Source organism: Lygodium microphyllum, chromosome 21 (genome assembly GCF_053477565.2).
Source record: "Lygodium microphyllum isolate KBCC chromosome 21, Lygodium_microphyllum_v1.1.10, whole genome shotgun sequence".
NCBI classification, from domain to species: domain Eukaryota; kingdom Viridiplantae; phylum Streptophyta; class Polypodiopsida; order Schizaeales; family Lygodiaceae; genus Lygodium; species Lygodium microphyllum.
The window spans coordinates 135,404,678-135,431,453 of record NC_141155.1 but is presented as its reverse complement, the minus strand read 5'-3'; the positions used below and the strand labels follow the sequence as shown (position 1 = coordinate 135,431,453).

At 39.2% G+C, this 26,776-nt stretch overlaps 1 protein-coding gene and 1 long non-coding RNA gene across 3 annotated transcripts in view; both read right to left on the bottom strand.

The window, feature by feature from the left end:
* Positions 1-7,680: 7,680 nt before the first annotated feature.
* LOC148018605 (RGS1-HXK1-interacting protein 1-like) overlaps positions 7,681-26,776 on the bottom strand; it is a 72,091-nt gene continuing 52,995 nt past the window's right edge. Inside the window, exons 2-9 of one of the 2 annotated variants that reach the window (XM_087662338.1) lie at positions 21,372-21,438; positions 19,401-19,430; positions 19,160-19,212; positions 9,609-9,692; positions 9,447-9,499; positions 9,268-9,332; positions 9,120-9,178; positions 7,681-8,607 (exon numbers count right to left, since the gene is read on the bottom strand). In XM_087662338.1, coding sequence (XP_087518464.1) covers positions 8,518-8,607; positions 9,120-9,178; positions 9,268-9,332; positions 9,447-9,499; positions 9,609-9,692; positions 19,160-19,212; positions 19,401-19,430; positions 21,372-21,438 — 501 coding nt within the window. In that variant the 3' untranslated portion in view covers positions 7,681-8,517. Of the gene's footprint in view, positions 8,608-9,119; positions 9,179-9,267; positions 9,333-9,446; positions 9,500-9,608; positions 9,693-19,159; positions 19,213-19,352; positions 19,431-21,371; positions 21,439-26,776 lie in introns of both variants that reach the window. The other variant, XM_087662337.1, reaches the window with a different exon arrangement.
* Positions 11,290-11,853, bottom strand: LOC148018606 (uncharacterized). Its single transcript, XR_015687791.1, has 2 exons — positions 11,682-11,853; positions 11,290-11,400 (listed from the first exon to the last, which is right to left on the bottom strand). It is a non-coding gene; the product is annotated as an uncharacterized LOC148018606 (long non-coding RNA).

Genomic DNA, 26,776 nt, shown 5'->3' with positions numbered 1-26,776 from the left:
GGCCCCTTCCTCTATTGCTTTCTAATTCAGGTGATACGGTCATCCCTCACAACTCTCCAATGCTAGAGAGGGAGTATGAGAGGGAGGTGAGATGGGGTCACTAAAGCTCATCTATAGAGGTATACCAATGCTGACATTCTAAAGAGGGATGTCCCTGACACATCCACAGAAGTCTAGCAAGTTCAAACCTTGAAGCTATGATTGATATCCAAGTTCATGAAATGGAATGGTTATTTGATAGAGAGCAAGATTGGCTCCTAGCATTGAGCTCATATGAGGGGACATTTTGGTGGTATGGCCAAAGGTGGGGAATCCATGGCCATGTGTGTTCAAATGTATTTTTTATAAGATTGTCTTGTATGTTATTGCCAAACATACACAAAGGCATGCTATGGTTCTTCTCTATTTTTAGAAGTTGGTACAATCAACATTGACATCAATTCTCTCTAAGGCACCTTGGTGGTGGCTTGATTACCCACTGCTTGGGTATCCATAATTCTACTTTGGTGGTTCTATGTTGTATGTATTATGATGAGTCATTACCATTGTATCATTGTATTGTATCAAATCACCCATGATTTGAGAGAGGGTGTTAGTAGGGTTGTCAGCTTATGCATGAGTCTGTGCATGCTAATCAAGGCTAGCCACATTATCATTATTTTAGGCATTATTATAGTGATTCACTTGTGGGATTTTATGCTAGTCAACTAACATTTAATTCTAGCCAATCAGCTACTGTATTTGGCATATTTGGTGCCTATTTATTATGGGTCTCCTCCTCCTCCTCAATCATCATCATTCTTCAGGTGGACTTTCCATTGGAGACAGGAGACCGTGCGAGTGCCCATGCAACCAATGGCTCACTATTGTACATGAGTATCTTGTGTTTGGTAGTGGATTTGCATTTTTCGAGCACATCTCTAAATTCTCTTCCTTTGCAATGTTCTTATGTTTCCTTTCTCTTTTGTCTTGTGTTCAACAGTTTATTTCCAACACTTGTCTATGCTTCCATTGTTGCACTACTTCTAACACAGTTTTGGTGGGATGATCTTCTTGCATCCCTTACTCAACCTAGTTTGCATTAGAGCTCTCATTTAATCATGTGTAGTGTTGAGACTCCTTCAACGTAGTACTAGATAGACTATTTTGAATGAGTCTCCACTTAAATTCACCAATAAAAAATTTGAGGAGTATTGCAATTAGTGTGGTTTCAATTGATGTAGCTAGGGTTGCTAACAAGTAGGACTCCTATAACCACAAAGTAAAGGGCAAGATCTTGATTATAGCAAGGTTCGCATATGTCACCAATCTTTGCTACTGTTTGGCCAGAGGGTCCCAACAAGGTCACTCATCCTAAGGCGGCACTATTATGGAATGAAGTGATTATAGGTTAGCTCAAAAGTCACACCGATTGACTAGATCTTATGTGAGTAGGTTTGGGTTGTGTCAAGGCACAAGGTAGCTCAAAAGCAAAAAGTGAATAAATCAAGAAGGGAATAGTGAGTTCACCTTCTTATCTTCTCGAGATTTTGACGCAAAAGCTCAATGACTCCATGATCCATGCAGTGGCCCTCAATTTGCCTCCACTATGCCACAACTTCTAATCCGACATCTACAAGTGCTCGACCTAGAAGAGAAAACCCAAAGAAGAAGAGAAGCAACCAAACATCTCCTTCAATCTACTTCACATTGAATAGTTTTGGTGGGAGAATTGCATATGCCCACTAACCCTAAAACCAAGAGATAAGGATCAAAAATGTTTTGTACAATACCATTATTATAATCATTTTCAAGTTTGGGATTGACCAAAATATAAGTTAGGATCTTGTTGACCTAAGAAAAGAAACTATTCCAAGGACGTATTTCTTGTAGCTAATCATTTCTATTGCTTTTCACAATGTTGAAGAATGGTTATTTGGATTTTAAGATGCAACCAAACCTATTATGTACATAACTACATCATAGAAAAGCTCTCATGAATACCCCTTTTTGTACATTCTTTGCATTTCCATATATAAGATTTTCTCTTTTATATACACATTAAACTCTAGTTAGATCATGTACAACCATTTTAATGCTAGTATAAATTATGTATTAAAAATATCACTAACATTAATACCAAAAAGAACACCACCATGTGTGTAATGATGTATGTACTACAAACATGGATCAATACACACATATGGTACTGTGTAAAATGAATCACATTAATACATAATAGGTAATAGTAGCAATGTGCATAATGTTGTATTGTAGTGGTGGAAATTTGAAAAATGCAATGAAAAAGGGTTCTCATGAGGAAATAAAAATACCATCTAAAAGCTTTTAGGTGAAGAATGGTGACATCATACTTGGATAAACATATGCAAAACACCCTTTATAATCAAGTAAGCTTAAAATACTTTACTAAACATATGCAAAAGACCATTTATGTCATACATATGGAGTCAAAAGGTATAAAATCCCAGTAACATGCCTATTCCAACATCATTCTACCATATAAGCATCCCTCTTTTTGTAAAGACAAGTTTGCAATACAAAAGACTTTTCTTGCTCATATCTTCTTATGTTGATCACACATGCAGTATTGGTCACATTATACCTTGTAGATTGATAAAAGGACACTAATGTGTTTTGTGTTGTGGTGAACAGATAAGTAGATGGAGTTTAGTGGAATCGTTACTTTAGAGTGCACATTTTAATGTGGGGAATTTATGCACTTTACAATGTGAGAGAATATAATCAAAAGCATTATATTTTGTGTACGTATATGAGTGCAACGACTTTGCGTGCACACATGCGTAAAAGGATACTTTCAATGTATCTTGAACACAAAAGCTTATTTCAATATTAGAAATATGTGCATGGGGGAGGTGCTTACCCATGTGTAGGGGGAAATTGTACCAATCATGTGTCATGCATGCTTTCTCTATTTCTCTTCTCTTTTGTCTCTATTTTATTTCCTATTCAATTTATACTACTATTAATTTTTTGTTAATGATTTGTTATTGTATGGTGACGATTTTCAACATTGATATATCAAAGCAAGGTAATTGGTCCGTGGGTTAACATCAAATAGAATATATACATCCATCTTGAAGGCTTCCCCGGCATCCACATCAAGTTTCCTCCTATAAGGAGCAGTGTTCATGAAAAACATTTTTCGAAGCAGATACAAAAATCTCTAACTCAAATTTTTACATGGATTTTTTATTCAAATTACATGTATTTGCCATTTTAATAACTAAATTTTTTCAAAATATATGCATCCATCTTGAAGGCTTCCCCAGCATCCATCATAAAGTTTCCTCCTATGAGGAGCAGCATTCACGAAAAACATTTTCACGTAGCAGATACAAAAACCTCTAACTCAAATTTTTACATGGATTTTTGATTCAAATTACATGCATTTTGTCATTTTTATGACTAAAATTTTTCAAAAATTTGAGGTTTTAAACCTTCTTCTTTCAATTTTGAAGGAGTTTTTTTCTAATCTACAATTCACTTTACATTAAACCTCAATTTTTGTGAACACGGATGAGGAGTGGGGTAAAAGGATTGAACATTAATTTTTTTCTCAAAGACTCGGATCCACTATATCTGTGTCCTTTTCTTCGAATAAAAGCGTACGAAAGGGAGGTTGGGAAGGTTTAAAGACCACCTTCACTCCAATCAAAGCCTGTTGTCGTCGTTTTTCCATCGGACGACGGGTCACGGTCCTCGTTCTTCATCCGGCAACAAGCTTTTCCTATTAATGCTTAATTTAAGCCTTATTTTTTAAATCTGGACGGCCGCTTTTTTTTATTATTGAAGGGAAGATTGGGGTGTTTAATAACCCTTCTATCTTAGGTTATGTCTACTTTGTAAGCTTTAACCAATCAAAATATTTATTTAAAGGTTGGGCGTTCCCAATCCTTTATATAGTAGAGAGGAAATGACATATTGTCTACTTTGTAAGCTTTAACCAATCAAAATATTTATTTAAAGGTTGGGCGTCCCCAATCCTTTATATACTAGAGAGGAAATGACATATTGTTTACTTGCTAGACACGTGAACTCCCCTCGCCCACTTTTGGATGAGGAGTCTCCCCTGTCCACTTTGTAAAGTGATGAACAAATGTGCACGTTTTGCATTTGCAACCAAACAAAAAAAATTAAAAGTTTTTTATTATTATTATAAATTGTGTCCATTTGGTGTGTAAAGGTATAATGCCCATGCGCACTCGTAGGGGTTGGTTGTCCATCACTTGGTCTGTAACGAGCATTAGTACTACAACAGCCGGCCTATTTCAACCTAGCAAATGTGATTTTACATGACATTTTGTAATATCACTCGATCTGAAGTCAACTACCTTGGACTATATGTTAGTGCTGCCCAGACTCTTCCAAAATTTTCCACCATCATGCTTTAACAGATGTAAGGTGCAAATTCGCTTGCAAAAGGCAACACTAGTATACAATGCCAATTCTCCAAAAAGTCAACACTAACATGTGCTTGACCACCTTTATATATTTTTCTTGGAGTTACCTACTTGGGACGCAACCTTCTTTAAACACCAAGAAATGTTATGAAATTATATTTATTGATGTTTTATTGTAAATTTTGTTTATTTGCCATATAATTCATAACTTATCATTGGAATACATGCGCATGGTATTGACTATATTATGGCCGGTAAATGGATATTTTGTATCGTGGTGAGCAAATAGTTAGACCAAGTTAAACAAAAATATTATTATTTTGGAGTACACATTTACACTTTACAGTGTGAAAAATATTATTAAAATTTTATATTTTGTATACACCTATTAGCAGAAGGACTTTGTATATGCACATGCACAATAGATTTATTTTGGTGTATTTGTTAGATAATACAAAAATTTTAATTGCAAAGCTATTTAGAATAGTGTGTGTTTTGATTTACTTGCACAAAAGCAATTCATGTAAGGTGAGCAAAAGCAAGAACACAAAAAGGATGCTTTCAATGTGTCTTGAGTAAAGCTTAATTCAATATTATAAATGCATGTATGGTTGAGGTGCTCACCCATGCATAAGGGAATATTGTACCCAATCTTGGGTCATTTTTCTATTTCTCCTCTCTTATCTCTCTTTATTTCTTGTTCAAGTTATGCTACTATTATCTTTAGATGAATGGTTACTGCATGGTGAAGGTTTCCACCAAATAGAAATTATTTGCACCATATTGCTATGCAAACTTAATGCGAAACTTAAGCATATGGTTAGCAATACAACAAACTTCACAACACATGCCTTTATAAGAAACAATACATCAATCTTCACCATTGAGTACTAGTTGGCATTAGCTCAAAACTCTTTCTAGATACATCCCAAACCCCATCTGATTGCTTATCCTCCACCCATTTCTAATCTACAAAATCCACTTAAGGTTTTATAAACCCTTTTCTAATTATTTTGTTTGGGATGGATTAAAGTACGAGTAGCTATGCAATGTGGACGTTGGTCATAATTGCACCTGGAAGACATCAAAGAGTTTACATATGTATATGTAAATTGCTTTAATGGCTTGAAGCTCGTAGATTCCCAACTTCCAAGGTGCCCTCACTAGACTTGCACTCTTTAGAAAGAACAAGGAGCAATCATTACAAGAATGAAACAATCCTTGTGCATAAACTCCCCAACCCTCTTAATCTGTTCTCTCACATGCATTGACTTAGTAATATGTTGCTCCTAGGTATTTTAAGTTTCCAATTATTCTTTGTGAAAAAATACACAATGAAAGTACAAGATAAATGCCAAAGAGAATTAAATTAAAATTTTATTTATCATAAGCTCACAACTACTTAATGTGTGAGAAAAATAAAATATGGCACAATGGAAAACAACGGTGAACACAAGTATCAATGACAATAATGACAAGAATTAAAAAAATTTGTTGTGCCAAAGTCATTAACGATGGCTAAATGCTTTATCCCACCCATATGCCCCTATGAGCTTCACTCACAATCCCGATGATAATACTAGACTCAATAATTGTGATGCACAACAACATAGCATTGGTCGTCTGAACATAATGCTAATGACCAATCTTACACACACATGAAGACTTCATCTTAACCTTCTACCCATGCTATTCGACGGACCCCATGATCACTGCCCATGTATATGGCATTCAAATCCAATAAATATGCCATGATTTCTTTTCTATACCATGTCCCAATCAAGACAACTCTTGGACTCCATGGGGTTGGTGCACCTAATACCTCATTATCTGATGCAAAGTGTCCAATTCGAACTTCCATACCTTCATTAACCCTTCTCCACTTAACCCAACAATCTTTAAGTCTACACAAGTCATCTCATCACCATCTAATCTATAACATTAGACCCCTTCCAGTATCTAAATTGGGAACCCTACTAATGCCCAATGCCTGTGATGGTCCCTATAACATTCAACACTTGATTTGAATAAGGACTTGCTTTAAGCGCCACAAAAGAGGATAGGTAGCAACTCAAAGGTGGACATCCTATACTATCCTTGGGTCACATTCTTACTTGAGCTTAACTTTATGTAAAGAAATTTAACACATCACATCTCAAATTTTTTAACCATCCATATCGACATTTCTAGCCAAATAAAGATCCAGTCCATAGCAAGTTCAAGGTTATTGCTCTACTCTACCCTATCCTTGGATCACATTCTTTTTTAAACACGTCACATCTCAAATTTTTTAACCATCCATATCGACATTTCTAGCCAAATAAAGATCCAGTCCATAGCAAGTTCAAGGTTATTGCTCTACTCTACCCTATCCTTGGATCACATTCTTTTTTTAACAAGTCACATCTCAAATTTTTTAACCATCCACAGCAACATTTCTAGCCAAATAAAGATCCCGTCCATAGCAAGTTCAAGGTTATTGCTCTACTCTACCCTATCCTTGGATCACATTCTTACTTAAGCTTAACTTACTGTAACGTATCACATCTCAAATTATTTAACCATCCACATTGACATTTCTAGCCAAATAAAGGTCCCATTCGTAGCAAGTTCAAGGTCATTGCTCTACTCACCTTGTCACGATAGCATGTAGTGTTCTATCTTTCTATCAACCAATGCCTACTTTAGCATGTACTGGTCTATCTTTCTATTAACCAATGCCTACTTCAGCATTCTTGTTAAGAGGTTCATTCATCAAGGGGAAGTGGAGGAGGAAGTGTGAAATCGGTGGTGAAGAACAAGCTTTGTTATCTAATAGCTTGGGGAGACAAGGCGGTGAAGTGTGCAAATGAAACTAACAAGAGATGGCTCTTTGCCAAACGTTTGCATGTCTGAGAACTGAAGCAAAATAAGAGCCAAAGGGGCAGTCAATTGTAAAGAGAGCTTTTAGGCATCGAGGAGGAAGAAAGTGAAGCAGCTCAACTTTTTCTTCAAACTCCGACTAAAACCTTTCTCGCCCCTCTTAACAAGGCAGTTAAAATGGCACGGTCATCTTTTTAAGGTGTAGGCAAAGGAGCAATATTACTATTGTGAAACGCACAACAGCTAATCAATGTTTTTCCCAGTGCGCATGTGACTACTCCCGCATCAAAGTCTAGCATATCCTTTAGTTGGCGAAGCCCGTTAGACAACCAAGCATATCGATCCACCAAGCAATAGCAACTGCACAGCAGCTAGGACATCACTATCCTGGTAAGGATTCTGCATAAAGAAGATAGAAATAAGAGAGACCCAAATAGGGTTGCTTTCAGTACCAACACAACCTGGGCAAGCTCAGCCGCAGCATTGGCTCCACCCAATAAACGACCACGCAAGGTGACCATAGGGAGAGTTGTAGAGCTGCATAGTGATAGTCCTTCCCATCCACCTGGATATTTTCCAGGATGTAGAGCTAGAAACTCCTGTACTGGTAGCATTACTGTCTATTTTGTTTATTTATGAAGACAAACGACGTGTCACTTGTATTCATCTATCATTACACAATGCCCAAGAAAGGACAATGATATTTGCAGAGGGACAGCGATACATTACTTCATGTATATGCCAGAGAGACTGTCTACTCGGCTCTCTTTCATGCATGCACATACATGAAATCATAAACCACCAAAGTCGCTGTAATGAGTTTTGAAGTTACTTAAGAGGGCTTTCAAGCCCTGCAGGTTTGCTGGCTAAACAGTACAAAATGCCTTGACATTACAATACACAGACTGCGGAAAATGAGCAGGTGCTTATTTGAAACGCCATTACCAGTGTGTGTAAATTTGGAAGAGATTCCAACTTGGTGAATAGTGTGCCAAAACAAATAATGCTCGGGGGTAAACTGGTCCCCTGTTTTTATGTGCCTGGTATTCGCTGCTCGTGTTTACAAAGCGCTTAACAATCGAAACTCAAATTCTGTGGAGAAAGGTTTTAAGAGGAAGTAATGATGTAATGGAGCAAGCATCACATCTGGAACAGTTAGTAAAAGCTGTGGTGAAAATAGTAGTCTCTGAATTTGCAGCATGACTTTGAAATTCACTGTAGAGCCCAAATACCATCATACAGGGATACCATAATTGGCTATTTTTGTGATCTTCTTGCTCAGTGTTGTTCTATCTTGCTTGGCCTCTGCAACCATAGATGCAACCTGCAAGTCGAAAAAAAACAGAAAAAACAGAAACTTTTCATGATTTCTTCCAATGATGTGATTGCCATAAAAAATATTTAACTATCACAGAGGCCTCTATATGCCATTCCTCCTCTTCTAAACCTTCTCTTCTAAGCTCACACCCCTTGTTTAAGTAATTTCTAACAGATTCTCAATGTGTACAAGAATGAAGGTTTGTTGCAAATTGCAACTTATTAACTTTGATGCACTTCCAGAAACCCAAGATGTCCAAAAAAGCTTTGACACAACAAAATTGAATACTTGAGATTTCCGAACTGAATTCAGGACATAGAGACAGCACAGATAAAGGGATTACAGTTTCCAAAATATTAACTACAACTTAAATCTGCATCAAAAACCCTGAGCACATTAAGTCCACAAAGGTGTGGACGTATAGTGTCCACAAGTTCGTTCAAGACTCAAAGATAATAAGACCACCCAAAAAAAAACTTCTATATTAAAAAACGGCGGCTACATAATTGTAGTCTGACCTCTGCCCGAAACTTCAAGGCATCTCTGCCAGGCAGCTCTCTTAGGCCTTCCATTAAACCTGCAAGATCAATCACAAACAGGAGCTAAGAGATCACATATGAGGTAAAAAACATATCAACATAAGTTTTTTAGTGTTTCTAGCCTTACTTTGTGCACGACCCTCTGTTTTGCATATAGAAGTTACAAGATTCTGCAGCTGCCCTCCCACTTGCCTTCAGATGAATCACAGACATACAGTTCAGTAAAATTGCATTCATATTAGAAATATCCAGGCTGGAATGCACTGACATTTAATTGCATAGGCATATGCCATGGAAGTTGCATACTTCAGCTTTGTTTGTCCTCTTTGAAGCTCGTCTTCTGCCAGTTTGGCCCTTTGCTGTCATTAAAACTCAAAAGTAACATAATTAAGCTAGCATTAGATGAATAATGGAATATTTTGTTATTATAACATGACAAATCAGATGAACTCCAAGTTGGACTTGAACCTCAAGCTTTCTGCTTTCATTCTTTAACATGTCTACAGACTGTCGCATTTCCCTGACTTTGTTCTCATAGTTGGTCAATAGTGCCTGTTTATAACACAACACAAGTTGTCAGACATGCAGCAGGCTCTAAAGCAGCACTAATTATTCAGTCTTCTGAGAAGCTTCCCATTCAGACTTTGGTAAATAAATGCCAGAAAACATCCAAGCCAACAGTGCACCTTATCTCAGCAAGAAGAGAGTGCATATACGAACCTAATATGCCAGTGGCCTGCATCCATGCAGAGACTGATTAATAACATTTACAACTGCACAAAATAACCATGAGAAAACGGTGCTAGCTAGTAGCTTGGGATGCAGATTGGTCCTAAAAACTAAGCATTGAACGTGAGGATCCATCCTGAACAGTACACATTTTCATGCTTGATCCCTTTTTCCAACTGTACTAGGCAAAGCCCATTTCCTGGGATTAAGTCCAGTTGTTTCAAGAGTACAAATAAAGCTAAGGCCATCATTTCGCTGTCCACATATATGGCATTCTGCAATCAACTTCAACAGACAAGCTTGATAGTGTGGTAGATGAGAATGACCTTGCTTGTACTTTATGACACTTCATGACTGATTCAAATCATTGAAATGTACCACCAATTGATAAAATGCTTGTCATTGGTGAAAATGCCATTTTGTACTAGACTCGCAACATATTTCATGTGATGCTCTCAGTATACATGTTTATTAGTGAAACATCCTAATGTTTAGGACTTGGATGCATAACTATGCAGTCGTGGATTTAAGTTCTCTGCAACATGGATAGAGAAACCAATCCCTCCAGCATGGAGGTTTGCATGCCTCCAGTTTTTGAATTGCCAGATACATGTATCTGTCTTTCCATTGAAGGGGGAACCAATTCAGCCATGCCAGCCATTTCAGCCTTGCATTGTTTTGTCTTCGTGTTTGAACATTCCTCACACCCAGTGAGGCACACAATATGGAAGGACTGATCTTGTAAATAGGGTCTCCATTCATCTACTACAGATCTCACCTACTTCAATTATCCATCAGAATGCAGCAATGTAGAAGCGTGTGCACTGACAGGAGAGAAGAGAATGCTGAGAATGCCGAACACTGAAGGTGAATAAATCAGGGCAGAATATGTATAGAAGGCTGTGTGCGAATGCAATCAGCTGAAGACCTCACACACGCTGCGTATAAACTGACTGAAATGACTATGAGACAAGAAGCCTATAAATAGGCTGTCAAAATGCATTAACAGCCAGCCAAATGTTGTCTGACAAGCTGTACTGGTCCAACCTGCCACGTGTCAGGCTGACTGGTCTGCCTGACTGGACAGACCTGCCCGCTGCAGTGCTCCTGCCCTGCCCAACGTCCCAGCTGCCTACAATGATGCTGGACTGCCAATGCTGCCCAAAACAGGCACTGGCCCTGCCCACGCTGCCTGCCTGTCCAGGAGGTGTTCATCCTCTAACACCCCCTTTCGGATACTAGACATGGGATAAAGGTTAGGGATGTAGATCAACAAGTTGTCTACGATCTTGCAATGCTCCACCTCAATAGTACCATCCAAGATCTTGTCACAGATGTAGTGGTACTGAACCTCCAAGGGCTTCATCTATGTGTGAAAGACCAGGTGACGAGTAAGAGCTATGCCACTCTCATTGTCGCATAGGAGAGTGGTACCTTGGGTAGAAGATGGCAAGGTCCGAAGATCCCTTGAGGAAAAGGAAAATCCTCAAGGCACCTTGCTAGTGAGTTTTCTTGGGCTCACTCATAAATCCTGCAATCAAACCAACCAAAAAACAAAGACCAACCTGGTGTTAAGTAGCCAGATGTGAATGTGCAACGAAAGAACACGAATACAGAGAGAGAAGGGAAAAGAGAGACTAATATGAATGCAAGAAATAGAAGGAAAAGACTGCACTGATCTAAAATGGAATATTGAATTAAATGTGGAGTAATCAGTCCCTGGACTCCATGCAAACAGCCCAAAGCATTACTGAGGGCAGTGGATCAGGCTGAAGATGGAGAATGCACCAAATGACAGAAAGAGCGTTGAACCTGCTAAGAATGAATGCTGCCAAGTGTTGTGGGGATGCCTTAAATAGGGGAGGTAGCCCCAAACTGGCTGACCAGCAATAATGATGGCTAATTGATGCAGAAAACTAGCTGACTGCACAAAAGCGGCTGCATCCAGGTCGAAATCTGACCACAACATCCCACACGTGGACATAACTGAGCAATACTAAAATGGAAATGCACCGACCTAAATAAGAAGCAGCCAGTGTGAAAACACTCACAAACAGTCTAAATACTGCAATGCATGCTAATGAAAGGGTTGAGACCAGTTAAAGCTCCTCCATCTCCCTCAAACTCTAACAATCCATGCTAATGAAACGGTTGAAACCAGTTAAAGCTACTCCGTCTCCCTCAAACTCTAACAGAGCTCACAACTTGGAGATGACCAACATGGACTAAAACAAGCTTACACCCCCTCTCAGATCTTGGGAAGTGTTTGAAGACCTAACAACCTCATGATGAAGCATACAAGCTTGAGACAATAGCTTCATGAAGAGGTCTATTGCATTGTCCCGCATGCACAAGGAGTATGGCTCATCCCAAAATTTGATGAGCCACAAACCATTTTATCACAAGGCACCTTCCAAAGATACTTGTAGAGTGACCAAACTGAACATGCCACAGCTCAGTTTGTGACTAAGAAAGAAAAAATAAAAAGTGAGGGTTGCTAGCTCCGAAGCTCGTAGAGACCATTGTCCTCCTTCCTTTGATGTAGTTTGGGAATAAAGGACCACCGTGCCTTTCATACATGCTCAAGTATGAATGCACCCTTAGCACTTGTACGTTACATATATCTATCACAAAAACCTAAAAGAGATACAACTCATTGTACCCATACGTCGTGCATCTCACACTCTCTACTCTCTACTCTCTACTCTCTACTCTCTACTGCTGTTCATGTTTTTCTCTCTCTATGCCATTGCCATTGTTGGCCATCGCACCTCCACTACGCATCCGACACTTCAAACTGGTATCAGAGCCAAGGTTATCGCAAGCACGCTTCCCAGAGCCCGTTCGAGTTGTGCCAATAGCAATTCGTCCTCAATTTTGGTCGGAGGCAACCACACGATCAGGTCGTAGGTCACTAGGAGCAATCTATAGGTCGCAGTCTAGAATCAAACGCAGGTGGCAGGTTGAAATCAATCGCAAGTTGCAAGTCCCAACTCGCACACAAGCGCACGTGTCAAGTTGCAGTCAGTTGTAGTCAAGCGTAGGTCACAGCAATAGTCAAGTGACACCTTCCATGTCACTTCCAAGTCGATGCTGATCACGCACAGCAACTGTCAATAGTCCACATCAAGATGTCCACGTTTTTTTTTTTGACAATAAAACATGTTTTCAATCACCAAATAAGTCTTTGGGGAAAGAGTCCCTCAAGAAGTGTGGTCGAGCAAGCCATCTTCACATGCGCACTTGAGAGTGTTTGGTTGCGAGGCTTTTTGTGCACATACACAAGGAACGCTGCAGCAAATTGGAGCCAAAGTCCTGTAAATGCATTTTCCTGGGATATAGTGACGAGGGTGAAATGGGATATAGATTATGGGATCCCCAGAAAATGACAATTGTATGCAACAATGGCATTATCTTCCAAGAAGATCGCATGCATAAACAGCCCAAAAAGATTGAGGAAGTCACAAGAGTTGTATTCCAAGAAGAGATACTTGTAGGACAACAAAGAGTGCTCATTTTACAACAGCAAATACCTGCTGTAAATGACCCTATAAATGCAAGGAATGATGCTGAAATTGATCATAAGAAGTTGCCCATGATATACCACAATTTCAGCAAGAAAATATGCCATTAGAACAGCTGAAACAGGCAGGACAGCGTGCTGAACCATTTGAACAACAAGCTGTTAACGCAAATTTGCAAGCTGAACAACCGACAAACACTGATCGTTGGGTCTGTAGGTCGACCAAAAATACCAAACAACCAAATACATTTGTTCTTGGTGCAAATTCTGTTGTTGATTATGTCGTGTTGAGAGATTGTGGTAAACCATCATGCTTCAAGGAAGCAATGGATAGAGAGGACAAGAAGAAATGGCATAAAGCTATGTTGTCAAAGACGGAATCTCTAAAGAAAAATGGTACTTCGGATTTGGTGAATTTGGCCAAGGGGCAGAAAGTCCTACCATGCAAATGGATTTACAAGATGAAGGTCACTTCTGATTCCTCACCAAAGTACAAAGTACCACTTGTTGCAAAAGGATACAAGCAAGAACATGGGATTGACTTTGACGAGATCTTTTCTCCTGTAGTCAAGATGACTACTTTGCAAACCATATTGGGCTTGGTTGCATGTGAAGATATGGAACTCGTACAGATGGATGTAAAGATTGCTTTCTTACATGGTTATTTGCACGAGGAAATATATATGCAATAGCCAGAAGGCTTTGTGGCCAAGGCATAGGAAAAGATCGTATGTAAACTCAACAAAAGCTTATATGGGCTGAAACAAGTACCCCGTGAATGGTATCATAAGTTTGATACATTCATGCAATCTCAAGGATTCAAAAGAAGTGAAGTGGATCACTACTTATATACAAGAAGGCACCAGATGGCAGCCTTATTATGTTGGGTTTGTATGTGAATGACATGTTGATTGGTGATAGGCATGTTCATGCTATGGACACATTGAAGCAAAACCTGCATAGTCGTTTTTTACATGAAGGATCTTGGCGAGGTAAATCACATTCTTGGCATGCGTATACTCAGGGATAGATCAAAAGGTCTTCTTTATCTGTCACAGCACGAGTACCTATCCAAGATTTTGTAATATTTCAATATGGAGGGGGGAAAAGCAATTGGCGTATCGTTGCCTCCATATGTAAAACTCGCTGCAGAGGACAACCCTACATCTGATGATAAAAAGGCTGAAATGGCCAAAATTCCATATGCTTCAGCTGCGGGTAACTTGATGTATGCTATGGTTGCTACATGTCGTGACATAGCGTTCGAGGTGGGAGTGGTTACCAAGTACATGGCACATCCTCGTAGAAAGCATTGGGAAGCAATGGAAGGTATCATGAGATATCCTAAGGACACAAAGGATTTGTGCATCTGCTTTGGAAAGCAAAAGGCATTTGTCGTTGGCTTTACGGATGCAGACTATGCTTGTCATGCTGACTGTAGAAAATCTACTTCAAGGTATGCATGCACCTTCACAGGGGGAGCATTTTCTTGGATTGCCAAGCTACAGAAGTGTGTTGCATTGTCTACTATAAAGAGAGAGTATGTGGCTGCCACTGAGGCATGCAAGGAGGTGTTATGGCTTTCGCATCTAGTGGGAGAGCTTGGCATTACCGAGACCCCTGTACTCCATTGTGATAGTAGTCAAAGTGATATCATACTAGTGTGTGGAACCCCATCTTTCGTGCAAAGATGAAGCACATAAAGCATGAGATATCCTAAGGACACAAAGGATTTGTGCATCTGCTTTGGAAAGCAAAAGGCATATGTCGTTGGCTTTACGGATGCAGACTATGCTTGTCATGCTAACTGTAGAAAATCTACTTCAAGGTATGCATTCACCTTCACAGGGGGAGCATTTTCCTAGATTGCCAAGCTACAGAAGTGTGTTGCATTGTCTACTACAAAGGCAAAGTATGTGGCTGCCACTGAGGCATGCAAGGAGGTGTTATGGCTTTCGCATCTAGTGGGAGAGCTTGGCATTACCGAGACCCATGTACTCCATTGTGATAGTCAAAGTGATATCATACTAGGGTGTGGAACCCCGTCTTTCGTGCAAAGATGAAGCACATAAAGATGAAGTATCACTTTATCAGGGATATACTTGACAGCAAAAGCATTGAGCTTGTCACGGTACATACAAATGATAATCCTGTAGATCTTCTCACGAAGGGTCTTTCAACACAGCGGTTTGCTCATTGTCAACAAATGATGGGAGTTTGCTAATATATATATTGCAGCTTCATATATACTTAGACTTAGCTGATTCTTTTCTTCAACCTTAAGATACACTGTCTTTAGGTGGGAGGTTGATGGGAATAAAGGACCATCGTGCCTTTTATATGTGCTCGAGTATGAACACATCCTTAGAACTTGTACTTTATATATGTCTATCACAAAAACCTAAAAGAGATACAACTCGTTGTATCCATACATCGTGCATCTTACACTCTCTACTCTCTACTGCTACTCACATTTTTCTCTCTCTTTGGCATTGCCAAAGCTCACCATCACGTCTCCACTACCCATCCAATACTTCATCCAATTTGACCGTCGAGAATCTTGAAGGAGTCAACATCAAATTCCACAATAAAGCCTAATCCACATAGCTTGCTAATCAAGAGTAGATGGTAACCACAGCCTAGAATATATCAAACCACTAATGCTTCACCTTTTCTAATAGGAATAACTTGTATCTGATCAATGTCGTAAACGAGAACAAAAGAGCCATCTCCAATAAGAATATGCTCTTGCATCGAAAGCAAGCGAACAATGTCTTCCTTGCAAAGCCATGTGATGACCACTATCCACAATCCACTCTCAAGAGCCATCAGCATTGCTTCGAATGCCAAAGGTATCTCTATCACCCCAAATGAAGAGACATAGATAAGATGGTGCAACGACTGCTCCTAACGACTCGAACTCCTTGGTCTTTATTACAAGGACATGAAATTTTGATGCTTTGCTTAGCATTGTTAAGTGTTATCCAAATGTGCAGATGTAAGGTGCACATGTGATGTGCAAGTTAGTTATTTCACAATGATAGGCTAAGGACCCAAATAGGTCAATGAGAGCCAAAAGAAAAAGTTATGACAAGTTATCCTACGAACTAGGCATCAATGGTATCATTAGGAACTAGGCATCAATTAATTAATTAATGTTGATTAAAGGGCTAATAAATGCTCTAAAATACTTGGATGAAAATTTGTCCTAGTCAATTTAATTGTTCGCTAGCAAAAAGAATCAATCATTAAATCAATATTCTGAAAATTAATTTAATTGGGGTGAAATTTGCTGAAAAATGCATTTAGAAGGCTACCACTTCGCAAAGCTTGCCTATCCAAGTGAGGGAAAGACTAGGAGCCTTATTTCAACATTGTGGAGATTAGAAGAGAAGGAGAGAGAGAGTTGTTGTTGCAATTTTCCAACAATTGGTGATCAGCCCAGCCAATGGAGGCTATCAAAGAACTATCTCCAACTGATCAGGAGGCCATTGGAGATAGGTGATAGCCTTATAAGTTATCTACATGCAAGTGACAGCAATTGTACGGCCCACAAGGGCAAGCGCCTACATATGGGGCTTCTATTGATGGTGGGCTGCAGTTAATCAGCCATTCGCAGCAGGGCAGCATTAAATTTTAGCCAATTTTGGCAATGAAACTGTGAATTTCCCTCTTTCCAATTTCCTCTCTATTCTCTTAGCCAATTCACAGCTTTCCTCAAGAAATCTCAGTCAAATTCAGTCCCAAAAGGGTACAATTGGAGAGTTTCTATTGCTAAACCCTAATTTCTATTGCAATCCCAATGGAAACAATAGAAACAAGTTCCATGGTGATTTTCTTTCTGGACAAATGTGTTTCTTCCAATCTTGACAGTTTCTTCATGTTCAATGCTCCTCACTACTAGTGCTTACCCATAACATGAAAGGGCTGATTTTGTAGTTAGGCTCTTCATTCACCTACTACAGATTCCATCACCTTTCTCCTATTGTTTCTTTCCCATTGCTCTTGTTTCCATTGCAAAGTTGGCATCACATAATTGGCAAAACAAAATTCTTAACAATGGAAACAACAGAAAACAAGTCCCATGGTGATTTTCTTTCTGGAGAATGCATTTTTTGAGACCCTGGAAAGCAGATTAGAATACTCACTACAAGATCACTGCTCCAGGGCTGCATCTGCTACATCACTTTGAACAAGCAACAGGGGAGTGCCCAATTTACGACCTCTGCAACCAGTCTATACCTATCTCAGTTATGGCACCCCAGTACAGCTACATCAACTCTGAAGTTTGAGGCTTCTTTAACAACTGTAAATGGTCTAGAATCTAACAAAAGATGGTGGAGCACCCTCAACACTAGGTAAGATGCACAAAATTTCATTTAAACAGATCATCAAGTAAAAGCCCTGAAAAATTCAGAGTTAAACTCATGGTCAATTTTCTTGCAAGAGTTGAATTTTGAAAAAGACGTCTTGCATCAGTGAGTGCACAACCTCCAATGCAACTCAGCAAAATATTGTAACAAGAGGAGAAGTCCCAAAATCATGGAGATAGCTTGATACATGGTCAGACACAAAAGAGTGTCTCAGACCTTATCTTAGAAGCAGTACAATATGGCAATTATAATCTAAACAGGTGTCCTACTAAACTATCACTCCTCGTGCGACTTGGTGAGAAAATCCATGGCTGGTCATTTGAGACTTTTTGGATGTTTATGCACATCTACCCGAAATTTCGATTGATCAAAATAAAAACTGTTTATTCTCTCGTTAGTGAATATAGGCAAATCTTTAAGTGTTACAGGTGACACAATCCCATAACAGGTAATATTGCTGGGAGTAAGGTATGCCTTTAGCGAACCTTAAAGGTATGACACAAATTATGGCCTGGTGATCCATTTGTTATAGCTGTTCCAATGTGAGAAGATCAACTAAATGAGAAAGGATCTATGAACTAGCTCTGCAGCAACTCTAGACCAGCACAAACTTTCAAAGGCTGTACATGAAGAGAATCAGGAAATCTAACAAGAAGGAAGTTCTCAGATGGCTCCTAAATACTCTCAATGACAACGAGTTGGGCATACCATGTCTGCTTGGTCAAAACATCAATGATGTGGAATCTCAAACCTCAATCAAGCCATGAACAAGAACAAGTGAAAAGAAGCCATCCAAGACAAACATGATTTTATTATTAAGAACACCAACTTCAAAACTAGTTGAATTACTCCCAAAGATGAATGTCATCTGTGTGGACTAGATTTGTAATCACACAAACCTCACAATTAGATCAATCTTGGAGTGTAGATTAGATTTGTAATCACACAACCTCACCAAACAAACTAAATTTGTACCCTTTGAAAAACAGGCATACAACTTAAAAGGGCCATTTGGAAACAAGCAGATGTTCCATTGTGCATGGAACTGTACACTCCAAATGCTAGGATTGTTGTTGCTAGAACATGACACAGATTGCAGCTTGCAAAACATACATCATTGAAACAGCTGATGCAAGTAAACAATCTCTCTGAGCGTAGGCAGAACATCAAGTAAGAGATTATCTAGCCCACCTTTTTCATTCAAGACAAACAACACTCTTTGAAGAATTGTCAGAGCAAAGTTTTGAAGACTTTGGACACCAGTCAAAGGATGTAAGTTGAATGAAAGCCTTGACTTAAGTAAAATGGACACAGCAAACCAAGGAGGCAACCATCTCTCAATATTTACAATCAGAATCATCTCTGATGCTCCCCAACATTCATAACACAAATACCTCTTCATTTTGAAATCGTCCTATGGTATGCCGAAATAAAAACCTTCTTGGTCCTGCATACAGTGATAGGCATATATGGATCACTCAAAACAAACACAATTATTAAAAAGGGCTTACACATCCACATCTACTTACATTACTTTTGACACACATGCCAGACCAAAAAGGCAATCAAAAAGCATCTGATACTTACGCCTCATAGCAAGGAGTCCAAAACCAGCCAGTGCAGTGTATGAAATACCTGGATGCTCCCCAGCAACATGTAGTCCTTCTATTTCAAACAAAGGGGAATTGTCAACGCTGGCTAAACACAAAATTAAACTGACTTCTTGAACTTCTCAGTTTTGCTAAAACTATGCAACTGGAAAAGATAAACTGAATGTCAGATGCTTGAACAATGTGTACCAGAAAAGGCTCAGGACGCCCCAGAATCATCTTCCATGGAACACTCGTATTGCAATCAAAGTTATTAAAGGCAATCATTTAAAACAACCCAAACTCTAAAGCCATATCTGATCAATGCTTCACTAGTGCGTACAATGCAGGATGCACTTCTGAGAGCTGAGACATCGGAAACAAGAATGGCCTGACCTAAACAATGGCTCAAAACTAAGAATCTTATTTGACAAGCAATTCAGTGTTACAGAATCTAGGCGTGAGATAGATTGTCTGCAAAAGGCAAAGTGATCATGAAGGTGCAACTGGATTGCCAAGTAGATTTCAAGAACATCTAGTGTGGCACTATGCATTAGTCAAAACTAAGAATCTTATTTGACAAGCAATTCAGTGTTACAGAATCTAGGCGTGAGATAGATTGTCTGCAAAAGGCAAAGTGATCATGAAGGTGCAACTGGATTGCCAAGTAGATTTCAAGTACATCTAGTGTGGCACTATGCATTAGGGCACCCCTGAACAGCCGCTGCTAATAGTTAGGTGGACTGACACAATTCCTGTCTGAGACAACTGCATTTTGCTGCAGTTCCTGTTCATCCTTGTCTTCAAAAATGTAACACTGCTGTTGTGGTGCTGTTATCTCTGGCCAGTTTGACTGTGGTTCATGTGTTTCAACATTCTGTCTACCCCACTGTCTATCAGTGTGGGGTCCATTGTTTAATGCTACTCCACATTTTTCTCACCCACTGCTACTTGCATCACAATCATGGTGACCATGAAACATGTTTCAACAGGTATCAAACTGTGAAATAGGTTTCATGTTTCACTAATGAAATGCTTCACTGTGAAAGCCCACATTCAATTATGGTGAGTTGGAAAGTGAAAACTTGTCATTACTAACTCCATAAGCCTTTCTTTGATATTGGCTATTTGCCTGTGATTCCTAGTTTGATGAGACTTCATCCAATTGCCAAACCATGACTCCAAAGTCATATCACTATTTTTGAAAAACTTCACACAAAAAGGAATCGATAATATCCATGCCAATTTTAAATACCTCCCTACTAGAGGATATGTAGAGAGTTTGTGAAGGTGCTAATGGTACATGAGGATGTAAATAGACTCTTCACCAGCACATGCATATGTTCAAATTTACACTTGTGTACAAAGATGAACTATCAGATATAGCGAACCAATAACCACAAAAGAAATTTTAATTTAATCTAAAACCTTACTTTTAAATACTACACGTCGAGATCTGTTGTGGGGATAGATGTGCTTATTGTGGAGATGGGGTGATTGAGGTTGAAATGAATATAATGTCTGCACACTAAAGAAAGGCACATACACATCATCACATGACATCTATTACAATTGCAAGCCTTCCATTGATGAAGAGATGCCTATGGGACAGTTGGGGAAGGGCATTTAGCTATCAAGTACCACTTCATGATCTTGTGAATCTTGATTCAAGTCCATCACACTATGTTGATTTGGTGGCCTAAATGGTGGGGCTCTTGAAAGCACAATGGACAATCAAATGAACATATCACATTATTTTTGGACATCCCAAATTGAGTGTATTAAGGCACAATAAAACTATCAAAGTTAATTAGAAGAAGTAGCTCTAGTGAAATAAAGGCAATCAGAAGAAGTGCTTAGTGTGGGCACGTGAAGAGCAACAAACCAGCACACACACATGATTAAATGTGCCTATACACTTGCCTTTTACATAAGAAGACCCTTACTTTATAGATGATTGACTAGAGGATTTGTTGAAAGAAGATAACTCAACAAGAAGCAATTGCCATCATGGTACCTTTAATTTTTACAAAGAAAATGTCTTCATAATAGCCATATTCAGACTGTACATTCTTCAAGATGTTCTGCAATACAGTTCAAATAAATGTAATCTTTAAGCACTTGAGCTACTCACATTTTTCAAATCCAAACCAAAAGTCCAAAATCATCAAAGAAAGAATCATCAATAATATAATAACCATGCGCATGTTTGTCAAAAGCATTTGAGCTACCCATATTTTTCAGCTTCAAACCAAAATTCCAAAATCATCAAAGAAAGAATCATCTTAGCATTTCACTACTCACCTCTATGCTTGCAAATTTTGATCTCTTTTGCAAGGTTTTGTATTTCAGTGTAAGGCTAACATACATGCTTGAACCACTCCTTCCTCACTTGGAGACACAAGATGCACACCGTTCGTTTTATGGTTCCATCTACTTGGAGTTTTGCTCTTCTACCAGCATGGAAGCTTCCCCTCTTGCGGCGCATCATGCAGCATCTCTCTTGATGCTATTATGGCGGCGTCTTGCATCCTTCCTCTTCTAGTCAAGATACTTCATCATCTTCATCTACATGGTTCTCGGCACCACATGAGGACCAACATCATTAGGCTCCTCTTCCTTCTTCAACATCAACATCCAAGTTGAGATGGGATTCCTACTCTTCTTGGTATTCTACGGGTTTCAACACTTGTCTTCGACATTGGCCCTTGCCCCCAATTGCATCTTCCCCTATGCATTGCATGATTTCATCATCATTGTACTAGGGCCCCCAGGCAAGTCAACAATTTCCCCACGAGGTACATTGTCCAAGTGGCACCTGCCCCATGAGCATTGTTTAGCTTTACCGGAGATACTGTAACTGATGCAGGTATCTGGAGTTACGAGGTGTAGCTATCATACTACCTAGCTTGTTTCTTGTTGTTATCTGGCACTAGGTGCATTGGGACTTGGATCTGTTTCGCGATGGTCACACGCTTATGGGGCAAAAGAGGACTCCTTTTCCCGCCTATAGGTTCTTATGGCCCTTCGAACTTCAATAAAGGAACAAAGTTGTAGCTTTCTGATTCACCCCTAGCCACTTAAGTACTCCCGAATACTTGACGCTAACACTACAGCACTGCACGGGTCGATACGTGCAGCGCTTAGTATCCATTGTTTACAACTAGGACTACTAGGGTATCTAATCCTGTTCGCTCCCCTAGCTTTCGTCTCTCGGTGTCAGAAAAATAAGAAAATGAACGTTTAAAATAATATTGTTTTATTTCTCTTCCATCGAATCCCTTTCCTTGGTGCTTTACACTAGCACGTAATTATATTACACGATGTAAATAAATTGAATTCTCATAGCAATTAGCCATCAACTTCAGATTGTCACGGTTGCTACGTGTTTTTGCCCACCAAAAGAGATTCGAACTCTTAACCATCAGCAGGTGCTCTCCTTATTAAGCTATTGGTGTGGGTGGAAGGATCTCCTTGGCAATGGGAAGGGGTCCTCCCTTAAGCTACAGCATCGCTACAAATAAGGACTGTGGTAACAGTAGGCCATTCCATCTATGACTTCAATGGTTTCCCGGCACATGATAACGTACATTCTCACTAAGTTGTGGTTATTTGGTATAACCATTAGTGCAGTATTGAATCATTTAGTTTACACGTTAAATCTATAACGCAAAATTCTACGGTCCCTCTTTTAGTAGGGCTTAGATTTACTCTCCGCAATTTCATAGGTGTAAGCCTAGTTATGAGATAGAGTATTCTCGTATATAAAGAAAGATTTTGTTTTTGTGCCTCTACCCAATTATTAGAAATGATGGGGTCTAATAATTGAAACAAGGTAGACAACCCTATCCTCGAAAAAGAAATTATCAAATATTTCAGTTTCTCAAGGAATCATTATAGGACTTATATCAAAGGCTAAAGAAAATATGCTCAACCATATTTGGCATATACCGCCAATCTAGCATACTAATTGGAAACAAATCTATAGGTAATAGTTAGTTTCGTTATTTTATTGATGTAGCAATTCTTTGGCACACTACAGCCAGATCTTTTTATACTTCTTCACCTAATTGCTTTTACTCGTTGATAGTCTCAAGTATATGTGGTTCAATTCTTTCGGGGAGCTCTTTCTCATACTAAGCAATCTATGTCAAAGGAATCTAGTCCAAAAACCCATTGACCGCCGCAAAGATGACCATGATTTGTCATTCAATAGAAATCGGGAAATATTATGGTTATTTAAGCACCTCGGTAGGCCTAGCGCCACAATATGGCAAATACTGGATAGCAGGATCAACGTCTGACCCAAATTACGCAAAAGCAGCAACTTCATGATGTTGTGCCACCTCCAATTTCAGGGTTCCACAAAGTGCTTTCATCGCTTTCAGCTAAGCAGCAACAGACCCAACGCGACTAACAAATAATCCTACGTTAATGACAAGCCAAAACCCACAATAGAAGAGTTCAGTTTCCAAAAAAGTTTGTCCATCTATAGTAAAAATGACATTGGTAGGAATGTGAACAAAGACATCTCTAGCTTATGTTTCAATGACAAGTAAGGCAATTAAGCTACCTACACCAGTCTAGTCTAACCTTTTGGTGGCACTTTTCGATGAACTCAAATATGGATAAAAGACATCTCCAAGGAAAACCTCACGACCTGGTGGTCAGCGTGGCAATAATAACATTTATCAATATGCCACTAATTACTTAGTGAGATCATCATAAATGATTAATGCATACATTCCATGATCTCTAAAATATTCTCCCATAGCACAACCAGAATATAGTGCCAGAAATTACGGAGGAGCAGGGTCCAAAACAAAAATTGCCACAACAATAAGATATTCCAAAGCACTAGCTTCCGACAGAATCTTAACCAATTATGCCACGGTTGAACGTTTTTATCCAATCGCTATATACACACAAAACATTTTTTCACTATTGCAAGTGCTCTGTGTGTTGATTGCTTTTTAATTCAAGATGGTATCAATGGCTATAGCAATCTTTCCAATCTATCAGTCGCCGATTATCAATTCTCATTAACCACGACCTATAGGAACCAAGCTATCTACTGCTTTTAACCCGTTTACATAGGTTCATGGACGGATTTACATGCAATTATGCCAGAGGCTTTAACTTCCACACATCTTCATTCCACTGCACTCAAGGATAGAGTCAAGCTTCTGCCAAAAAAAGGGGTCGTAACCGTGCTCTTTAAACCATGCAAAATAGTTGCCTATTACATGGCTTTCTAACCTAGATTTATTGAAATTTTATTTTATCTACAAGCTGGCCGCAAAAGAAAACTCCTCTCGTCTGGCCTCTAGCCGGGAACTTACTTTGTGTTTTTTTAGAGTCCATCGTAAATCACTGGCAAGTATAGTCAGGCAAAACCCTTTGTTATTATTCTCCGTCGAAGAGCATAACAAATGCATAGGCTCCTTTCCTTATACCTGGCCTTTATCAAGTGCCTTTCTATTGCTAGATTTTCGACAGGTAATATGGACCCTCTGACCTCTATTCAAGGCTTTCCACCCCTTAAAGATCTTGCCATTGTTATCTATAGGTAGTTGGGATCCTGGTAATAAAGGGTTCAACTTCACCTCAAGATGCTATTCAGTTCCCTTTGCTCAATATGGTAATAAAGCATTCATTTTTTGCAGGCTCCAAAAGATGCCAATCTATTCCATCAAGTCTGCTACAAGCAAAAGACATATCTATGTTTATCTGGCAAGACATGGTCTCTCAGAAAAGACTCCAATTCGCTGGCTTTAGCCCTCATCTCGTAGCAAACTAGCAAGCTTGCATGATGATCTTTGTCCATCCCGCTTCAATCGTGCTGCTCTTGCGACATGCTATGGTTCCGATTTTCCTTGGTGGGTTTTGGTGAGTATTATGTTCGTATACAATGCCAGCTTCGCATTTATTAACTATAGATAACTTATAGGCCGCCCCACCTAAACCATCAATAAGTACTCCTAGCGCATCTACTACGCAACCTGGCATAGCCTTTCCTACAGGAACATCAACAATGGATCCGCACTTAACCGTATCTCCTTCTTTAATGGCAGTATCACTACCATATGTTCTTTTTCGCAGCGCTTGAAGTGCTAGCCAACAATGGAGTTTTTAAGTTTAACGTGAAAATATTTTTGTCATTTTAATTGATGACTCAGCTTGCCGATTGCATGAAATGCAAATTGAAAGGGGATATCAATGTCAAAACCTTATCACTTTCATTAAGAGAATTCAGCCTCATAGCGGTGATTTACGGTCATCAATGTGATGTGATCGCAGCGTTATGCGAAAACAATCTTGATTGTTCAACTACGTCTCCCGGTAATTTCCATTACATATGGCAAAAAAAGGCGTTTTTCACACATCGAGGTCAAAATGGCATCGGGTGTTTCACGTCTTATTAGAGTGCCGAAGATTTCTTAACTTACTTAAAAAACAAAAAAAAAAGGCAACTATACTAAAGCAAAGAGGTACTGGGGCCATGGTGAGTTCAATTGATGGGTTTAGAGTGAAATTTTTTTTTACAACAAAGATTGCTATGGCGCAACCCGTTTGGATTGGCCAAAAGAATAGGTTCTTATTAATCAATTCTTACTATACAAGAATTCTTGTATCGCTCAAACAGATCTTCCATCTATTGGAAACCAAAGGATTCATTGCTTTTCCTTTTTTGTCAAACTTGTATAAACACAACTCTATTTGCACCTATCAGTTAGGAACTTGCTATTGTTATGAAAGACAACCCCTAGGCTCAGTTACAGCAACGAGTATCGAGCCATCGTTCCCATGGCTACAGTACCAAGAGTTGCTGCTGAGCCAACCCATTCAAAATAGTACTTCTGTCTAGCAAAAACTATTAGCGACATCCCTAGAACAGTATTCATATCGTGAACCAATGGCCACTTTTCCGGTCGAAGGAAATGCCTAATAAATAGCCAAATACTGCACTCTTTAGCAACTGTACTCCGGAAACAAAGTGAGGGAAAGCCCTATACGTCAAGAACTGCACTGTTATGAATCAAAGACTGTCTGCTCGCCATTTCCGGCCAGGCGGGTTCAATGGCTTTATATGAATTAGCTGTTTTTGACCCATCTGATCCCTTATGCCAAATCGAAGTAAGAAAATTTAAATGAAGTGAACGACTCTTTCAGTTTAATTAGTATGAAAGACATTTGAAAAATTTTAATTCACACTTAGGTGGAATGGGCAACATCCACCTGTTAGGTAGGGGAAGGGCCTTCTCTAGCAATTAATTTTGTTCGAGTTGAGGCAAAAGCTGAATCAAAAGCAATTTCCAGCCAGCTTGGTACAAAACCCAAACTATCCAAGACTAGAGAGCTATCAGTAGATAAGGAAGAAGATCCTAAGGTATGTGATCCTCCTAACCTAAAGTGAAAGGT